This window comes from Geotrypetes seraphini, chromosome 15, assembly GCF_902459505.1.
Source record: "Geotrypetes seraphini chromosome 15, aGeoSer1.1, whole genome shotgun sequence".
Lineage (NCBI taxonomy): Eukaryota > Metazoa > Chordata > Amphibia > Gymnophiona > Dermophiidae > Geotrypetes > Geotrypetes seraphini.
The window spans coordinates 17,863,842-17,884,394 of record NC_047098.1 but is presented as its reverse complement, the minus strand read 5'-3'; the positions used below and the strand labels follow the sequence as shown (position 1 = coordinate 17,884,394).

At 41.9% G+C, this 20,553-nt stretch overlaps 1 protein-coding gene across 7 annotated transcripts in view; it reads left to right on the top strand.

Moving 5' to 3' along the window:
* PLCH2 (phospholipase C eta 2) overlaps nucleotides 1-20,553 on the top strand; it is a 599,022-nt gene that overhangs the window by 427,077 nt on the left and 151,392 nt on the right. For all 7 annotated transcript variants that reach the window (XM_033921959.1, XM_033921954.1, XM_033921956.1 and 4 more), the window contains one exon: nucleotides 7,888-8,058. In XM_033921959.1, coding sequence (XP_033777850.1) covers nucleotides 7,888-8,058 — 171 coding nt within the window. The remainder of the gene's footprint in view (nucleotides 1-7,887; nucleotides 8,059-20,553) is intronic.

Sequence of the window (20,553 nt, the reverse complement as noted above, 5' to 3'; positions counted from 1 at the left end):
TAGTTGGTAAAATGTGCACAGGGTTGGTGTGATAGCAGACACTAAAATTGACTCTTGTGCTACTTGTTTCTTCTACTGGCATCAGAACCTATTCTGAAATCCTGGTTGTGTGGAACTGGTGTGAAATTCTGGGGTCAAATTGAGATAGTAAGTTTAACAAAACAGCAAGCACTTGTATTATTTCATTAAGTATAGCCAACTTAACGAAGTCATTAACATACAGTACTCAATATAACTCTCTTGTTTTCTTGGATCTCAGTGATGTATCTCAAAAACGTTCAAAGTTTCATTCATACTAGAGCAGTGGTTCCGAACCCTGTCCTGGAGGACCACCAGGCCAATCGGCTAGCCCTAATGAATATGCATGAGAGAGATTTGCATATAATAGAAGTGACAGGCATGCAAATCTGCTCCATGCATATTCATTAGGGCTAGCCTGGAAACCCGATTGGCCTGGTGGTCCTCCAGGACAGGGTTGGGAACCACTGCACTAGAGAGTCTTACATCAAATTGTCACCGATCCATTTATATTTCCTTTTCATATATGTAATTTATTAGTCATATAAACATTTCCACCATTATAGTAAATATTTTTTAGAAGTAGAGTGCAAAAGTGATTTGTTCCAGGTCGGTCAGGGGGTTCATTCTACCAACATGTTTTGCTCCCGTTGTTTCAAGGTAAGACACCCCCTTATGCAATGCCGCGGCCACTCTATGACTCTGTTTCAGTCATGTCCATTGGGTTTGGGTACAAGTCATGTTCCCCATTATTTTGCACTGTTCAGCATACTGCTCTTACCATACACAAGTGTCATGATCCAGAAGAGTCCATGGTCTAATATAAACATATATTTATTTATTAAAAAATTTATATACCGCATATAATTATGCGGTTTACATATCATATACATAATATCTTACAAATACAAATAATGTAAAATGAAACAATACAGTAAGCTGCAAATTCTCAAGTCATAAACATAATGGAGTTAATTGGGGTTGACATTCAAGTCCTTGCAAAATTCATCAAGAGGGGCCTAGATTTTGGTAAACCTAGCAATATGACAAATTAAAATAAAGAATTTAAACAAAAAAAAAGTTACGTTATATTGGCTAAAACTGGAAGACCACATACCCTACAGACTATTAGTGATGATCTATTTGTGTGCGTTTGGTATGGCCCCGGCATGTTTGGGTTCCATTCTGCCTTATACCCAATTACCAAAACTTCGTTCAGTTACTCATGTAGACCTGTCCATTTCTCCAGTTACACATCTTAGGCTTGTGAGCTCTAGAACTAGTATGTTCTCCTGTATAGGTCCTCAAGAGTGGAATTGAAGACCAACATACAGTATCTACGACAGCAGGGAAATTTGCATGATTTCAAGAAATTACTGAAGGAACATTTATTTTGCACAATGAAATATGGGCACTAACTATTGCAATTTATTTATTTTTAAAATTTCTATACCGTTGTTTTTCCAAAACGGTTTACAGATAATTACATACATAAAATATTAAAAGTCAATACAATGATGCGAGCGCTGGTTGCTGAGATGGTAAAGTTAGATTTCTATTATGCATGTTTGTGTTTTATTTATTGTGCGTGTTTTATTGTGAGCTGCTTTGTAAAAAGCGGGTTATAAATGAAAAAAAAAACTAACTAACTAACAATGGAAATATTTGAAAGCATGAGGGAGCATAGTGTGAGGAGTCTTCACAAACACAGCCATGTCGTGGTTTAAAATGAAGAAAAAACTTTTATTGTGTGGTTCAAAAGGAAAAAAAAACCCCAATACAGAACATAAGAACATAAGCAATGCCTCCACTGGGTCAGACCTGAAGTCCATCATGCCCAGCAGTCCGCTCACGCGGCGGCCCAACAGGTCCAGGACCTGTGCAGTAATTCTCTATCTATACCCCTCTATCCCCTTTTCCAGCAGGAAATTGTCCAATCCTTTCTTAAACCCCAGTACCGTACTCTGCCCTATTACGTCCTCTGGAAGCGCATTCCAGGTGTCCACCACACATTGGGTAAAGAAGAACTTCCTAGCATTTGTTTTGAATCTGTCCCCTTTCAACTTTTCCGAGTGTCCTCTTGTTCTTTTATTTTTTGAAAGTTTGAAGAATCTGTCCCTCTCTACTCTCTCTATGCCCTTCATGATCTTGTAAGTCTCTATCATATCCCCTCTGAGTCTCCTCTTCTCCAGGGAAAAGAGTCCCAGTTTCTCCAATCTTTCTCTATCTCGCTCTCTCTTTATCTCTCTCTATTTCTCTCTGTCTCCCTTTCTCTCTCTCTTTCTCTCTCTCTTTCTGTCCCTCTATACTCTCTCTATGCCCTTCATGATCTTATAAGTCTCTATCATGTCTCCTCTGAGACAGAAACCTCACAAGCTGTTAGCTTGGAGTCCAATCGCAAATAAAATAGTGCGCTCTGTCTGAAATAGGAAAGTTTTTCCTACTTCACAGCTACCCCTGTGGTTCTTCAAATGCATGTTTTAAAGAAGAACTCTGGAGGTCTGCTGCTTCTTCTGGGCCTCTGTCTTTCCCTAGCCCCAGGCTGAACCACACTCTCCTGGCTGAGCTTCACAGGCCTAGGGCTCTTAAGGTGCTCCGGTGAGGGAGGGAGTGTGCTTAAGGGAGACCCATATATTCCTGTCCACCCTGTCATAGGGAACAAAGTTGTTAAGCAACCAGTTCAAGGTTATGCAGTGTGAGTAGAGGAGGCAGGGTTTCAATTTGTAGATCCTGATTTCACAATTTCCGCTTTCCAACACGGGGGGGGGGGGGGAGCATTATTTTACCACCTTTTGAATATCTCCACTAACTGCATACTAATATGTATACAGCTAGAGAATGACACGGTGACAAAATTCATCACCGTTCCCGTCCCCGCGGATAACTGCGGGAAATAATCTCATGTCATTTTCTAGTGTCTATTTCAATCTCAATCCTTCTACACCAGCATTCTTCAAAGCAAAGCTTGCGGGTCAGTGGTTGTGGCCATTCATACTCTGATTCTTATGGGAGCCAAGGATAATGAAGCCATTGTGACATCACTGATGTGATTGGCTCTTAGGCACTGGTGGAATGAGGCATTATGACATCACAATATCTGCTCTGGATACCAGAGACTGTCATTCTGTAGTGTCTGTTTCAACTTCAGTCCTTCTACACCAGCATTCTTCAAAGCAAAGCTTGCGGGTCAGTGGTTGTGCCCAATTATACTCTTCTTCCCTCTCTCCTTAAAGAATGACATGAAGATGGTTTCCCGCGGTTATCGCAGGGACGGGAATGGTGATGAATTTTGTCACCGTGTCATTCTCTACAGCAGCCTATCTACTGCAGTCAGTAGCCAGGAGGCAGCTGTGCAGTAGTATAATGTGACCTTAAAACAATATTCTACAAGGCTTTGTATTGACGGCAAAGACTAAACTCTAATGGAATAAGAAGCTTATGTGACAGAATTGGAAATGGGGAAAATAAAATTAGATTTTCTTACTGTTGGTAATTGGGGGATTGAAAAGAGGCTAGGAGAGGATTGGATATTAATGCATGGGACAATCAAGTTATGACATGAAATTTCCAATACAAATTGATTTTCATACTGTTAACCAACATGAATACAAATGAATCCACAGGGGAACTGCTATGGCTGGCTGTGAGTCCCTAGCAAAAGTTACTATTGATGGAGAATGAAGGCAGGTGAAAGAGAAAAGAAAATATTTGTATTTGGAAAGATCTAGATCATTATTAGGATTTTTCCTTTTTTGCGATGCAAGATCGTACACATGTATCTGTGCACTACATTTTTTTTACTTGATGAAGAATGAGTTTAATTCCGATATTTTAACAAAACTGAACAACGCTGTGTGACCTGAATATTAAAAATAAAAGGGTTTTTCCATTGTGCAGTCTTCTGAGCCAAGCCCGCTTGGAGAGAATAAGCCACTCCTGGCTTTCTCTTGGAATGGAACAAGAAAGAAAGCCAGGAGTGGCTTATTCTCTCCAAGTGGGCATGTCTCAGAAGACAACATGTTGACAAAACCAGTAAGTATTAGTGTTTCATCAAAAAACAGTTTAAATCTTTCTCCTCAAAAGAGAAACCTCTAAAACAAAGCACAGGACTACATGTCCCAGGTAGCAGTAGAGGGGACTTTTGCAGCTGTAACATCTCTAGCACAATCATTTACTTTCCAACTTAGATTGTGTGCCCTCTAGGGGCCGAAAAAGTACCTGCATTTAAGTCCAGAAAGGTGGTATATCATATCCATGACCCTTTACTTAAGCATTTTGGGCCCAATTCTGTATAGGCCACATAAAAAAAATCAGCGCCAACTGGTACAATCTCTTATATTAATTCAACTTGATTACTGCACTATTGCCTACTTAGCAATTTCTCAGAAGAATATGCAAAGATTGCGAATGGTACCAAATGCGGCGTTCAGGTTGACGAAATACGATCATGTAACACCTTCCTATCGAGTGCTGCACTGGTTGCCGATGGAGGCGCGTGTGAAGTTTAAGTTTGGTTGTTTTTGTTTTAAGGTTTTATTTGGTTTTGCTCCTAAATATATAACTGAGCTTTTCTCTTTTGCAACCAACAGCCATAAGAGAAGCTCACACCTGAATTTAGTTTTTCCGCCGGTCAGAGGATGTAAACTTAAACATCATCAATATCTTTTTTCATATCGGGCAGCATTATGGGGCAAAGATCTAGAACAATTGTTTCTGCTTACTGATACTTATGGGGAATTTAGGAGACATCTGAAAACATATCTGTTTATGAAGTACGTAGGTAGCTGATTTTTAGAATTTTATCATGCAATAATCAGATCTTTTTAGGGTTTAATAGTTATTAGCTTTTACCTTTTTAGTTTTATTCAGTTTGTTGTATTTTTAACTATTGTAAACCACATAGAACTTTACAGCCTTGTGGTATATAAACTGTTATTATTATTATTATTATAAAAGTTAGGTGCACTGTATATAATCACGCTTAGCACCTAACTTTTTCTTCATGTAATTACGTGCATCTTATTCATAAAGAGGCGCATAGCTCAAAAACACACCTTTGATCTGTCCCTAGATGGGCGCCATGGACTAGGCATCTGCTTTTTCTAGAATTGTGCTTTTTGAGTTACACTTCTCCCTCCGTATTCGCGGTTTCAGCATTCACGGTTTCTATTATTCACAGTTTTTAGCTTGCTGGCTCCTCCCCCCCCTCCCCCCAAAAATTACATCAGCTTGTACAGAGAAATCGCTGATTCCAAGCGTTTACAGAGAAAATCACCAATTCCCGGCACTTTCTTCACCGTGTTTTGCCTCTCCTTCAGGAACAGGCCAGGTCTCCCACCAAATTATTCACAGTTTCACCATATTCACGATGGTTTTTAACAGAAAATAGCGCATAACATATGAAAAAGTTATTTGCGGAATTTCTGTATTTGCAGCTCTGTTAATCCCCTATCACAGTGAATACGGAGGGAGAAGTATAGTCACCTAACTTTCAATTAAGTCTAATTAAAGCCAGTTATGATATAAGTGCCAATTATCAGTGCCGATTAGGCCTATTAACGCTGGGCTTTACAAAGTTATGGTAGAGGTTTCTACCACTGGCTGGCAAGGTAATGGCACAGACGCTCATAGAATTCCTATGAGCGCTGGAGAATTTACCTTGCTTGGCCCATGGTAGAAACCCTACTGTGGCTTTATAAAAGGAGCCCTGAGTTAGGCGCCTATGTCTGCTAGGCGTGCTGATGCAAGTGCCTAACTTTAGGCAGACTTTATAGAATTTGCCAGTTCATGTGCAATGTTCTTCATCTAAGTTTCCAAGTTTATTTAATCTTTGATATACTGTTTATCAAAACATATCTAAATGATTTACAATTATCAAATATTATTAAAATAAAACTTTAAAATAAAAATAGAGGGGGGCGACAAAACATGCAGACTTACTGGTACCAAAGGGAAGAAGTGGGAAAGGTAAGAGATTAAATACAATGAGAAAATAAAATCATAAAAGGGAGGGGAAGAGAGGGAAGGGCTTAACACACTAGGGTAGGGGTTGCTTCAAAAGAAGCGTTTCAATTCGGTAATGCTGACTGCATGGAAGCTGTTTGGGCTCTTATTGAAATGAAAGAAATCGGAATGTGTAGGCGTCTTTAAAGAGGAATGTTTTTAGTTTAGATTTGAACTTTTCGAGAGATGTTTCTAGTGTAAGGGCCGACGGAAGGACGTTCCATAGAGTGGGAGCAGGGACCGAGAAGATAGTTTTGCGGGTTGTGTCAAGAAATCATTCACGTATAGACGGGACTGAAAGCTAATTCTTTCACGTACAGACAGGAATGGTGGTCTCTATTTCTGCACTCCATCTTGATTTGTAAAGTGGTCAGGATCTTATGTAGCAGAGAGAACTTTGCATGCAAATCTAAAGACTTGAAGCAGAGGGGTTGCTGGGATAGACAAGTGTGTCCTCAGAGCAAATGAGTGCTTTTATCTTTGGACCCAATGACTACTTTCAGTACTCCACAATAGTCCAACATGGTCTCCAGCTGAACACATCTGTGTGTCTTTTAGCTGGCCAGAGGAGCTTAGCAGCAGCACAGCTGGTTTGTCCCTTTCTTCCTGGTTAAGTGGCAGCCTGCCTTTCTTTGGCTTCAGATATAGCACAGCATGTGCTTTTTCCTCAGCTGATCTCCTAACTAGTGATATGATAAAATGCCACACCACATCTGTCTGAAGAGAGTCACTTTTTTTTTTGTAACCAAGTCATAATTTTATTCCCAAAGAGTAAATGTTTCTTGAGGCACGAAAATTTATAGAACAGGCTATGGGAGCACATTCTAATCTTTGATTTTATATACCAATTCATCCCTTCAAAAGGGCTCGACTCGGTTAACAAAATATTAATAAAATATACAAGCAGAAACTGTATCTTTTATGCCAAAATTTTTTTATCTTTTAAGGTTAATTATTTAAAGAGCCATTGGTAAATTTCTGAAATAGATAAGTCTTCAATGCTTTACAAAAAATGGGTAAGTGAGAGATAGCTCTAACTATAGACGGAAGGTCATTCCAAATTTTTACAAATAAAAAAGAAAATGATCGACAAAAATTGGTCAGTTTTTATTTTCCTAACAGTGGGAAAGCCAAGTTTGAATTTCTGAGAGCTCCTAGAGTTAGAGATTTCTTGTGAGTTAATCTTAACAAAAACTGACCTCCCTCTTCCATGAAACTGCGCTAGCGGATTTTAGCGCAGAGAACCAAGATGAATGGCCCGCACTGCTCCCAACGCTCTTAAGAATTCAACGAGCATCGGGAGCAGCGCAGCTCTCTGCGCTAAAAAACGCTAGCGCGGTTTCATAGAAGAGGGGGTAAAGGAGGAAAAATATCATAGAACAGGGCTGCCCAAGTCCGGTCCTCGAAATGTACTGGCAGGCCAGGTTTTCAGCATATCCACAATGAATATGCATGAGAGAGATTTGCATACCAAGAAGGCAGTGCAGGCAAATCTTTCTCAGGCCTATTCATTGTGGATTTGCTGAAATCCTGGCCTGTCAGTAGATCTCGAGGACTGGACTTGGGCAGCCCTGATATAGAATTTTGAAAATTACAGTTGCACACTTAAATTGGATCCTCCCTGTGTACATGTTTCTCTTTATTCTACAATATAAAAGGTCTATTTTATTTTTAACTGATTTTGATATGAAGCGCTTACTCCAATGGATTTTTAATTCTTTACCTCCTTCCCCCCAAAAAGCAAATAGCCACCAACTGGAGTTGAGAAAACCACGCCCCCCCCCCCTTCCCTGGCTTTGGGCCTCTGTTTTTATTGAATTGTGGTGAAATGCATCTTTTTAAAGAGGGATTTGTTTTCTGGTGCAGGAGGCAGACACAGATGATAACCAAGGGACACTGGGGTTCGATGAGTTCTGTACCTTCTACAAAATGATGTCCACACGCCGAGATCTCTACCTTCTAATGCTCACCTATAGCAACCACAAGGATCACTTGGACCCTGAAGACCTGAAACGCTTCCTGGAGACTGAACAAAAGGTACGTGCTGCGTCCTAATGCTTTCCCAAAATTGCTGTTTCGTTTCTTGGTCCCAGGGCTGGATCTGAACTGGGAGCTGCTCCCTTTTTGGGGGCTGAAGTACGTTTGTCCACTTGATCCGAGTACCTGATTATTACGGCTCTTGCCAAAGTACTTACAGCAAACCTTGCCTTGCGTATGTGAAACTGGACCCATTTTAAAGCGCAGCTCCTCTGCTTCTAGATTAGTTTCCCCCGGTATCGAGCCCTGGATTCATGGGGCTTCACTCCCTGCTCTGATCACACTGCAAAACTACTCCATGCTTTGCGTCCGTTTATGTTCAGTGGATCAGTGGCCTAGCAAGGGCGAGCAGTACCTGGGGCGGTGGCGCCCCTTCCCCGCCATACATGCCCCTTCTCCATACCTTCTTAACTTTGGTGCGAGCAGCCACCAACTTACTGCCCGCATCCACTTTGGCTCTCTTTCTCTGATGCCACTTCCTAGGCGTGGGTCCCGGAAGCGATGACAGAGAGGGCGCCGAAGCCAACACGGCAGCAAGTTGTTGGCTGCTCGCGCCAAAGTTTAAAAAGATATGAGGGAAGGGAAGGGGCAGGTACACGGCAGGGAGAGAAGGATCGGTGCCGGCACCCTGAGCAAGATGGCGCCTGGGGTGGACCCCCCCTCTCTCCCCCCTTTACTAAGCCACTGCGGTGGATTGACTCAAACCGCTGCATAAATGGATTATATTTTAAGGCAATCCTGGTTATGCAATTTCAAGAGCAAAGCTTTCATTGAGTGGCATTTGTGATATCAAGATTAGGGGCCTAGTTATCAACATGGACTACCATTAAGATAATGTTATTTTATCACTAACCTCTGCTATTGTATGCAGTGAGACCTAGTTATTAAGCATCGAGGTTAACAGTAAAATAACACATCTTAATGCTTGCCTTTGTTAACTTCTCGCCTTAACGAAAAAAAAAAAAAGAGAAATGTCTGTAGAAATGTCTGTAGGGTATGGAGAAACTGGTATATGAGGATCGACTTAAAACACTGGGATTGTTCTCCCTTGAGAAAAGGAGACTGCGTGGGGATATGATCGAGACCTTCAAAATACTGAAAGGAATCGACAAAATAGAGCAGAGAAGATTATTTACATTGTCCAATTTGACACGGACAAGAGGACATGAAATGAAGCTAAGGGGGGACAAGTTCAGGACTAATGTCAGGAAGTTCTGCTTCACACAGAGAGTGGTTGACATCTGGAATACTCTCCCAGGGGAGATTATTGCGGAATCGACAGTCCTATGCTTCAAAAGCAAACTAGATGCATATCTCCTTGAGAGAGGCATATAAAGATATGGTTGGCTGTAAAATAAACCAGGTGTATACCTGGCAGGGCCTCCGCGTGTGCGGATCGCCGGACTTGATGGACCGAAGGTCTGATCCGGAGATGGCGCTTCTTATGTTCTTATGTTAAATCAAAATCACTGATATATGTGATAAAAAAAATGAGCCAAATATAGACATGCAATGTGCGGCAGTGGCGAAAAGGGCGAACAGAATGCTAGGAATGATTAAAAAGGGGATCACAGATCGTAGAAGGTTATCATGCCGCTGTACCAGGCCATGGTACGCCCCCACCTGGAATATTGCGTCAAGCATTGGTGGCCTTACATGAAGAAGGACATTCAAAAGGGTCCAGGGAAGAGCGACTAAAACGGTTAAGGGGCTGGAGGAGTTGCCGTACAGTGAGCGATTAGAGAAACTGGGCCTTTTCTCCCTTGAAAAGAGGAGACTGAGAGGGGACATGATCGAAACATTCAAGATAATGAAGGGAATAGACTTAGTAGATAAGGACAGGTTGTTCACCCTCTCCAAGGTAGAGAGAGCAAGAGGGCACTCTACAGAGTTAAAAGGGGATAGATTCCGTACAAACGTAAGGAAGTTCTTCACCCAGAGAGTGGTAGAAATCTGGAACGCTCTTCCGGAAGCTGTTACAGGGCAAAGCACCTTCCAGGGATTCAAGACAATGTTAGACAAGTTCCTGCTGAACCGGAATGTACGCAGGTAAGGCTAGTTATTAATCATCGAGGTTAACAGTAAAATAACACATCTTAATACTAGCCACTCTGCTGGTTTCAAGCCATTTTCAGTTTTTATGCTCAAAGACACGTACATTGTTTTGTTTCTATTTATATCTTTGTACTCTACATCATCCGGACCCCTGAGAAAGGTGGTCTCACCGAAACACAGACTGTGTTAGGTCCGTCAGGACAATCATACGTGTATTACTTATTCAGACTTTTATTTGTATTTTTATTGTGAAGAGCAATTAAAATCATCTTTCAGAACATCCACATGCACGGTATGTTTTTATCTTTGGATTGTTTTTATTGTGGATCATTGGGTCTCCCTTTTTGTTTTATGTCTAATTGAAGGCAATTAGGTGCATAATCTGCGGATATTAGTACTAGGTTTGCCCCTGACCTGACCACGACCCCCATGGCCATGCCACCGCCATCACCTCCTTATAATTGCACAACTTATAGAATAGTGACTAAGGCATGTGTCCAAAACTGCTTATTAGTGGCAATTAGCATCAATTTAGACCTATTATAACCAATTGGCATCTAAAATAATTATTAAATTACATACGTGCACAATTGTCACACTTCTGTAAAGTGCGCTTGCAAATTTGGACACACAAGTGTATAGAATTAGAAGGAGATTAGATTAGGTAGTGGGATCATAGAAACATAGAAGATGACGGCAGATAAGGGCCATAGCTCACCAGGTCTACCCACTCTACTGACCCACCCCCAAGTCTACTATCCTAGGGATCCCACTCCTGGTGACAGGTTCCCTTGGCTTAACCCTCTAAGGGATCCCACATGGGCATCCCATTTGCTCTTAAATTCTTGCATGCTGTTTGCCTCGATCACCTGGGAGCTCGTTCCAAGGATCAACCTACTCTCTTTGTTCCGCACACGCCTTTCTATGTCCAAGCCAAGCTGAAAATTACCTGTCATAGAATTGCACATCTCATACTTTATTACCAATTGCAACTCTGACACTCCACTAGATGAATATTAGTCTCTGTAATTAGCAGCTTAACATCAAATCAGATATTGCTGGGACTCTGAACTAGAATGCTAATCGTGGTGATTGTTGTTTAGAAGATATGCGGGATCTAACAGACCTTCCCAGACTCTAGTTTGGCTTCTTATGCATAGTAATTAAATATTGAATCTCATCTAGATACACAAGATTATATTTATTTATGCACTGTCGTTTAATAGCAGTAGAGAGGTCTATGCTCTCTCCAAGCAGCCCGTGGTGTACATTCTTAATGATTCTTGTTATGAAAAGTAATTTGGAAAAACTGAATATTTTGCAGATAGATTTAGTGTCTAGTATATACTGCAGTGCCTAAGGTATTTTACCCCTCTTTTTGATGGCTGCTAAAAGATTCTGAAGACATTTCAACACGGTTATTTTCCCTGTCAAGACATTTATGTGAGAGTTATGCAGCCGTCTCCTAAATTGCATTTTCACAGGAGCGCTGTACCCTTTTGCAAAACGCAGCTATTTCCTGGCAGGTATATTGGCCAAAAGACCCCCAAGAAATAGGCAAGATTTGCATCCCAAACGCTACTAGATCTCTTGAGAATAATTGGACTTGACTCCCTGAAGGGAAGAGTGTTCACTGAATACTGTTCAGCAGTTGATGATATACAGCAGTGGTTCCCAACCCTGTCCTGGAGGAACACCAGGCCAATTGGGTTTTCAGGCTAGCCCTAATGAATATGAATGAAGCAAATTTGCATGCCTATCACTTCCATCATATGCAAATCTCTCTCATGCATATTCATTAGGGCTAGCCTGAAAACCCGATTGGCCTGGTGTTCCTCCAGGACAGGGTTGGGAATCACTGATATGCAGTATGTCTTATCTAGGGGGGGGGTGGGGGGGAGGGACCTTCCATTCCATTCCATTCCATTCCCTCAGTCACGTAATCATGCTTGCTTATCCTATATTCAACAGACGGAAGGTGGTGGGTACTCTGTTCACTGGACATGTTTTAGGAAGGACCACAATAATGAGCGCACACTGTAGGGCATTACTGTTGTTTTTGAACAAGGGTGTGGATTCTCATTGATCCTTTTGGATCTAAAATCTACTTTTGTTTTGTTAGACTAGAGGTGGCCACCTGACCTCAGGATGCAGTTTTAGCAAAACTAATTTTCACCTAGTTAGCTAGGGCATGTGATTTTGAAGCATTGCAGAGCTATTTGGTGGATATGAAGAAATTCACAGGTTTTGTCGAGTATTAATCATGTGCTTCCCCCCCCCCCCCCAACAGGGATTTCTGATCATGTATCCCTATGTAGGCCATTTTCTTTTGGCTTTTTTCCACTTGTTCCCTGTCAGCGATGTCTCTATATTTGTGAGTTAGAATGCTTTATTATTCTTTACTCGTATTGTCTACATTGTTGAAAAAACTTGGATGCCCCTGGGCTGGTTGGTGTCTTTAGATCTCAAAGTGGGGGTTCCTTATTTGGCTTACTTCCTTCTTAAGTGGTTTCAATACTTTGTAGCTACCGTATATACTAGAATATAAACCGAGATTTTGGAGCCAAAAAATGGGGGTCTCGCTTTATATTTGAGCCACCACCTGATCACTGAGGCTGCTGTCCTCCCTTTAACCCCCAATGACCATCAGCGCTGTAGTTATACACCGCCCGCCACTACCCCCTGCACCCCAACCCCCAATGAACACCAGCAGCGCTATCCTCTCAACCCCAAGATGATCTATGCTGTTGCCCTCCATGGGTGCCTACACCCCCCCCCTCCCTCGAACGCCCTGCTGGCATTGCACTTACTCATTTTTTAATTTTTAACATTTGTATTCTGCTTAAAATTTAAGCAGATCATAATATGTATATAGTGTGTTAAACACTCCAAACTTGTTATTTTTCAGACCCTCAGAAATGCCACCAGCCACTCAAATATGTTTCATAGTGGTTGGATTTATACATTAAATCCTCACCGGGTCACTCATACTAGAATTTAAGGTATTGTGAATGTATGAATCTTACAAATTTTATAAATATGAAGCTAATATATATAATAATAAATAATATAATAATAATAATAAAAATATATAATAATAAATAATATAATATATAAATATGAAGCTAATGGTCCATTCAAAAGGGTTATGTCACCAACATGTTTCACCCTGGAAGGGTTTCATCAGGGCTATAATCCCTCTACTAGAACTGGAGTGGTCGCGTCGTGGGAAACCAGTTCTAGTAGAGGGCTTAGTAATGATTGGCTTAGTAACGTTTTTGCGCTCTCATCATCCTATTTCAATTTTAGAAAACAGGTAAAAACGAGCTTGTTCAATCGATTTGTTAACTAAGAATCTTCTCAGCTCTGCTTACTCAACCAGTATCCCTAATGAAATACACAGCTTTCATATTCCTTCTTTATGTAAGATTGTATTGCTGACTTTGATTGTAACCTCTTCGCTGACTTTGACTGTAACCTCTTCGCTGATTGTCCAGCGCTTCTTGCTGTAAACCGCCTCGAACTTCTATGGCTTTGGCAGTATATAAGAATAAAATTATTATTATTATTACTAGATTTTAAGCCCGTTACATTAACGGGTGCTGTCTGTCTGTCTGTGTTTCTTTATCTCTCTCTCCTTGGCCGCTGTCTGTATCCTTCTGTCTCCCGCCCCCCCCCCCCCCCCACGAGCAAAGCTGTTGCCCCCAGGACACACCTCCCCCCCAAAGCAGCCCCCTTTCCCTCTCCCTATCCATGGCCCCTTCTGTCTCCCACCAGCACACCCCTCCCCCCAAAGCAACCCCCTTTCCCTTTCCCTCTCCCCCTGGCTCCCGGTATTGATCCCCTTCTTACCCTCCCCTCCATCCCGGCGTCTTCTGGCCTGCTCCTCTTCAAAGCAGCCTGCGATCGTGGTGGCCGGCTTTAGCGAACCTCGCAGGCTGCTCTCCAACTCGGTAGCACGTTCCCTCTGACGTGATCCCGTGCGTCAGAGGGAGCGTGCTACTGAGGTTGGAGAGCGGCCTGCGAGGTTCTTTAAAGCCGGCCACGATCGCAGGCTGCTCTGAAGAGGATCAGCGGCGGCGGCAGCGAGTGAGGTGACACGGCGAGGATGCGGGCAGGCAGCGAGTGAGAGGCAGCAGTGAGTGAGGGCGGGCGGTGACGCGCCGAGGACAGGGAGAGAGCACAGTCGCGCGCCTTCAGCCCCCGCATGCACCGTGAGGTTAGAATGTTGCCACAGAAGCACACCTCACGGTGCCACACCGCACGAATTTTCGAGACGCATGCGCGCTCTAGCCTTTTATTATATATGATTATTATTATATACTCACACACACATATATATATATATATATATATATATATATATACATATACACACACACACATATATATATATATATATATATATATATATATATATATATATATATATATACACACATACTAGTCTTTAAGCCCGTTACATTAACGGGTGCTAGAATATATGTCTGCCTTTCTTTCTGTCTCTCTCCCTCCCGCTATCTTTCTTTCTGTCTGTCTCACTCCCTGGCCCCCTTTGTCTGTCTGTCTTTCTGTCTCTCTCCCTGCCCCTGTATCTTTCTTCCTTTCTTTCTGTCTCCCTCCCTACTTCCCTGTGCAGCAGCCACAGCATTCCCTCTCCCTCCATTTCCCTGTGCAGCAGCAGTTTTTCCCTCCCCCCCCACTTCCCTGTGCAGAAGCCGAAGCAGCATTTCCTCCCCCTACATTTCCCTCTCTCTCCATGTCCTTGTGCAGCAGCATTTTTTCCCTCCCCCCACTTCCCTGTGTAGCAGCCACAGCATTCCCTCTCCCTCTATTTCCCTGTGCAGCAGCAGGATTTCTCCATCTCCTCTACACTTCCCGCGATCTGGCCGGCTCCTTTGCCAGAGTTATTTTTGCGTTTAAAGGTGCCGGGCGGCTCCTCTAACGATCCCCTGCATCAGAAGTCTTCTCTGATGCAGGTACGGCTCGTGAGAGGAGCCACCGCAGCACCTGTAAACTGAAAAATAACTCCGACAAGGGAGCTGGCCAACTGGCAGTTCAATGAGAGCCACAGCTTCAAAACAGAGCCCTCTGTCGGACACTCTCCTGCCGCTACTAACAGGGGACAAACTGCCGGCGCCGCCGTTGTGAAACCACCACCGCATCCACCACCCTCCTGCCGGTCCTCTAGGCGCAACTAATAGGGGACCGACAAAACTGCCAAACACAGCCGCATGCGCCTGAAGCCGACCGCCATTGAAAGAGCTGCACGCTCACGTGTCTCCAGCCACTGCATGCGCCTCCAGCTAGCGCAGGCGCCGTGAGGACTGGCACAGAAGCACACCTCACGGCATCAGGAATCATGATCTGTCAACAGCGCATGCGCGCTTAGGGTTTTATATATAGAGAGATATCAAGTTTCAAGTTTATTAGGATTTTATATACCACCTATCAAGGTTATCTAAGCGGTTTTACAATCAGATACTCAAGAATTTTCCCTATCTGTCCCGGTGGGCTCACAATTTTATCTAACGTACCTGGGGCTATGGAGGATTAAGTGACTTGCCTAGGATCACAAGGAGCAGCGTGGGATTTGAACTCACAACCCCAGGGTGCGGAGGCTGTAGCTTCAACCACTGCGCCACACACTCCTCCTCCTATATATAATCACATAAACCAGATATATAATATAAGTGAAGCTATATTTATAAAACCATATATATTTTCTTATTTTTCAAGAAAATTAAAATTGTCTGGCTCCAGGCAGAAGGCTAGGGCAAAAAAAAAAAATACTGGGAATTTAACTCTAAACCATTATCTGTGCGGTTGGTATACCTGAGGCCATCAAACCATGAAGAATGGAAGAAAATTGCTTTTTATTTCTTCATCTCTTGTCAAGCTGCATGAATGTGTGAATTGTGCTGTAGGTCCCGCTTGCCCCTGTGTTACAAATTTACTCCTAAAGCCAGCCGGCTTTCCTATCTTTAACCCACAATGCATCTGTGCATTACTTTTAGACAGACATGAAGCAAATAGAGACTGCATCCCTCTTGTTGCTTTATTGATATAATAAATTCGATGAACTGATGGAACCCCTGAGGTTTTCTAAATTTGCTTCTACATGTGTAAACTGAATTTTTGAAGGTGATAAAATCACTGAAATGGACCTGTTAGTAACGCAAGCCTAGACTAGAGATTACTGAAGGTGATGCCGATTCTCTAATAGGCTAGAATAAGTTTAGAGTGACATCCAGATCTCAAGATTAGTATTCATAGTTTTTTAGAATTTGGATTTTGGATATAATTACTCATCTTTCCAAAATCAAGCTGAAGACAAGCTTCAAGATTTCAAGATGACTTGGTCTAAGCCTCTGGACCTAAAGTTGTGGTGGGTTAAGGGATTTGGCCAAGGTCACAAGAAGTGCTGGTGTGAGAAGTAGGATTTAACCTTTCAGTTTCAGTGGTTCTCAGTCCACTGCTTAAAGTGCTAGGCTGTTCCCTTCAGTCCAAATGGCCCATCAGGTCTAAGGCATAGGGGCAGCTAGATGAAAGGAACGAAGTCTGGAATTGGCAGTGGAGGAGAATGGTACAGCTGGGAGGTGTATAAGGAGAGAGAAGAGAGGAGAGAGATTGAGGGGCAGCAAAATGAACATACTTGTAGGCCAGCAATAGGAGCTTGAACTGTATGTGAAGGTGGATAGCGCGTCAGTGAATTGATTTAAGGAGAGGGTTGACATGAATATAGCGAGGATAGGATTCAGTCATGACCTGCCAGCTGAGTTCTGAGAAACCGTTGTCTACCTTGTGGTCTCCAATACTATCTAGCAAAAACATGAGCATCTGGGCGCCTGGACGTTGGGTAACAACTTCGCTAGTGCTAGTTACTGCTTATAGGTTTTTGTTCCTTATTCACATCAGTTTTTGCACAGAATAGAGGGAATGAAGAAGTGCATTTAATGAATTTTTTTAATATGAATGTTGAAGTATTGGTCATATGGTTCACCACAGATGTCAGTTCTTGTGGTTGACAGAAAACTGTGTTTCCTTCTTGCTCTTACCACTGTGTAGTGCAGTGGGTAGAGCTACAGCCTCAGCACTCTGAGGTTGTGGGTTCAAATCCCATGCTGCTCCTTGTGAACCTGGGCGACTCACTTAATCAACCCATTGCCCCAGGTACATTAGATAGACTGTGAACCCACCAGGGCAGATAGGGGATAAACTTGAGTACCTGAATGTAAACCACTTAGGCTATAAGTGGTATGTAAATACAAATAAAAAATTTTAAAAACACTATCTACTGTTTTGTGTTCTTGTGTGTAATCCAGTTATTTGTCTCTTGAACTGAAGGCCTGATGTAGGACTGGCATTGGGTCCCTCGGGACAACTCATTTCAAGGTGAAATATTGAATGCTTATAATCTGGTTCTGAATCTTTTAAAAAAAAAAAACTTCAGGAACTCACAAAACATACTCCGTAACGAAGAGAATTCTCTCCACATGTTACACAAACTAAAAATAAACATTTCTAAAAGATTGTAGCTGTAGAAACTGAAGACCCTGTTCTAGGAACAGCCTAATAAAGCAGAGGGATGAAAAACAGAGAAGCCAGGGTTCAAATCTCACTGTGCCTCCTCGTCATTTTTGGCATGTCAGGTACAAACTTCGATGGCAAGCTCTCCAGAGAGAGCAAAAATTCCTACTGTTCCTGAATGCAACTCATCTTGCGTTATTATTAAAAAAAGGTGTGAACCAAATCCAAGATCTCTTTCCCTTCCCTATGCATCTACAGTCTGATTGAACTTCTTTATAGTATGCTATCGTTCAAAATGGGCCGTGGCTTTAAGTCCTTTCAGTTTTAATGTTGTTTCTGCATTTTATTTTGCACGGAAATGATTACAAGTGTGAAATGCTGAAAAGAAAAAAGATTTTTATAATGATTTTTTTTCCAATATTTCCTAAGCCTCCCTTTTTGTCATAGTCCTGAGCTTTAATATCAGAATTCCCATCTCTAAAAATAAAGGGGAAGATTAGAAAAAGGCTATCTGCCTTCTTTTCTACTACTGTAATCTTTTATTTTTTCCCCCCTTAAAATACCTTTAAAAAGTGTGTGTGTGTGTGTATAGTTTCAAGTTTCAAGTTTATTAAAAAGTTTGTTATACCACTTATACAAATTTCTAGGCGGTGTACAGCAATAATAAAAAGGGGAAATCATTAAAAATTACACAAACGAAAAATCACTGAAGACCGAAAAGTAAACTCCACACAAATAGGGAAAAGGGAAGAACTACAATATTTAAAATAAAGCACATTTAAAGGGAAAAAACAGTAGGAAGGGAAAGACTGGCAATTGTTTAGTCCTAAAAAGGACAGTTTTATCCGAAAGCATCTTCAAATAAGAAAGTTTTGAGTTTAGCTTTAAATTGTTTAAGAGAGGGTTCCATCCGCAAATGGGGAGGCAATGAGTTCCACACTTGAATATATAGAGAAAGAGAATATCCATAAACATTAACCTTCATCAGTAGATAGAATATACAGTAGAATAATAAATTGATGCTTTCTCTTGGATAGAAACTTGCTCTTTTTTAATGGAAAACATCCAATATTCATAAAAGATTAAATTCAAATTTTTGTCTCTAGAGGTAATGTGAGATTTTGCCCAGAACATTGATTCCCTAACCATAGGCGTTGAATGACTTGAGTTCCTTAGCGGCATTGATCAATCTGTTTATGACATTCACCTCGTTTGCTGAAATATATTTGAAGAGAATGCCAACATTTGAACTTTCTAATGCATTTTACAAATGTTTTAACCAATACAGTATTTCAGTAGAGCAAGGCATGGGACATGAGAGCTGGAAATGGGTGTCTGTCAGCAAGTGGAAGGTGTACTATCCTGCTAGTGGACGGATGTTCCTTGCTGTAGAACTATCCTATGGCTCCTATAGATACCACAAAACACTTGATATGACTTTAGGATTCAAACAGAGGACCAAACGCTTCACAAACAGCAGAAACAAAAGAAAAACAGTGGAGATGACTAAAAAACATTTTGTTAATTTTTCCTGGCTTGACATGGGCCAGTGCTTTGGCTAAAAAAGCTAAAAAGTCTGAGAAAATAGTAACGATATGAAAGCCAAACATCTACGATGTCATCACAGATGCAATATGTATTCGACACAATTTAAAGGTAACATTTTCCTTAAAACTGTAGGAACAATGTGAGCAGCTTATACCCTAAGGCAGGGGTGTCCAACCTTTTGGCTTCCCTGGGCCGCATTGGCCGAAAAAAATATTTCTGGGGCCGCACAAATGTGCAAACGCTGCAGCAAGACAGAGGAGGGAGCTGACAAAATAGTAAACACCCGGGGGCCAGCAGAGGAAAATACTGCATCGCCCTCGACCGGGGCCACACAAAATACTTCACAGGGCCGCATGCTGCCCTCGGGCCGGAGGTTGGACACCCCTGCCCTAAGGGCCTGATTCTCATAATTCATGTCTCAATTGCTGGCGGTGGTAGGTGCCTTACTGCCGCCGTCTGGCAGACAATCGAGAAACATATTAAAAAAAAAAAAAAAAAAAAAAAGCCTCCGAGACAGAACACCTACTTTTTAAGCCTCTGTAGTGCGTCTATGGAGACACATACCCATGCTTATGCACGCCCAAAGTGGGACATGGGCGTGGTTGCACCTGGAAGTGGCCTTGGGCAGGCTTAAGCATGGGTACGCGTCTCCATAGACATGAGACAAAAGCCTTAAATGTAGGTCTGTAATTTTGCCCTCTCTATAGGAAGATTCCAATCTCATAAAATTTAAGTCAAGCTTAAAAACATTCCTGTTTAAGGCCACTTTCGATTGCTAATTAACTTAGCCTTCTGAGAAGATGTTAATCCCCTCCCACATGCGCCTCCTGTAGATGTCTCTCCGATTCACTATTTCTCTTTCCCTCCCCCCCTTATATTTATCGGTATATTTGTCTTGTCCTTTGTGATTATCTTTTAGTATACAATTTTAATGTTATACCTATGTACACCACTTAGATAGCTTTCATAATCAATACTGTATATCAAATTTTAATAAACTTGAAACTTAATTGACTAATGAGCCACTTAGCGCTGATAATTGGCTTCCTAAGCAATTATTAGTGTTAACTGGTTTTAATTTAAATTTGTGTGTAAATTTAGGTGTGGAATCCACACCTAAAATTAACACTTGGTGCCAAAAAGGGGTTTGTGGAAGTGGGAGGGTCATGGGTGGATCGGGAGCATTCTTCAAAGCTATGCGGGTAATTATAGATCTGCGCCTAGCTTTAGGTGTGAGGTTTGCACCACGTCTCTGTTGCTGTAAATGATGGTGCCTGGGCATAAATTCTATTCTGTATACCATGCCTAACTTTAGGCATTGTTTGTAGAATAGCATTTAGGCAAGGGGAGGGGGGGTTCTGC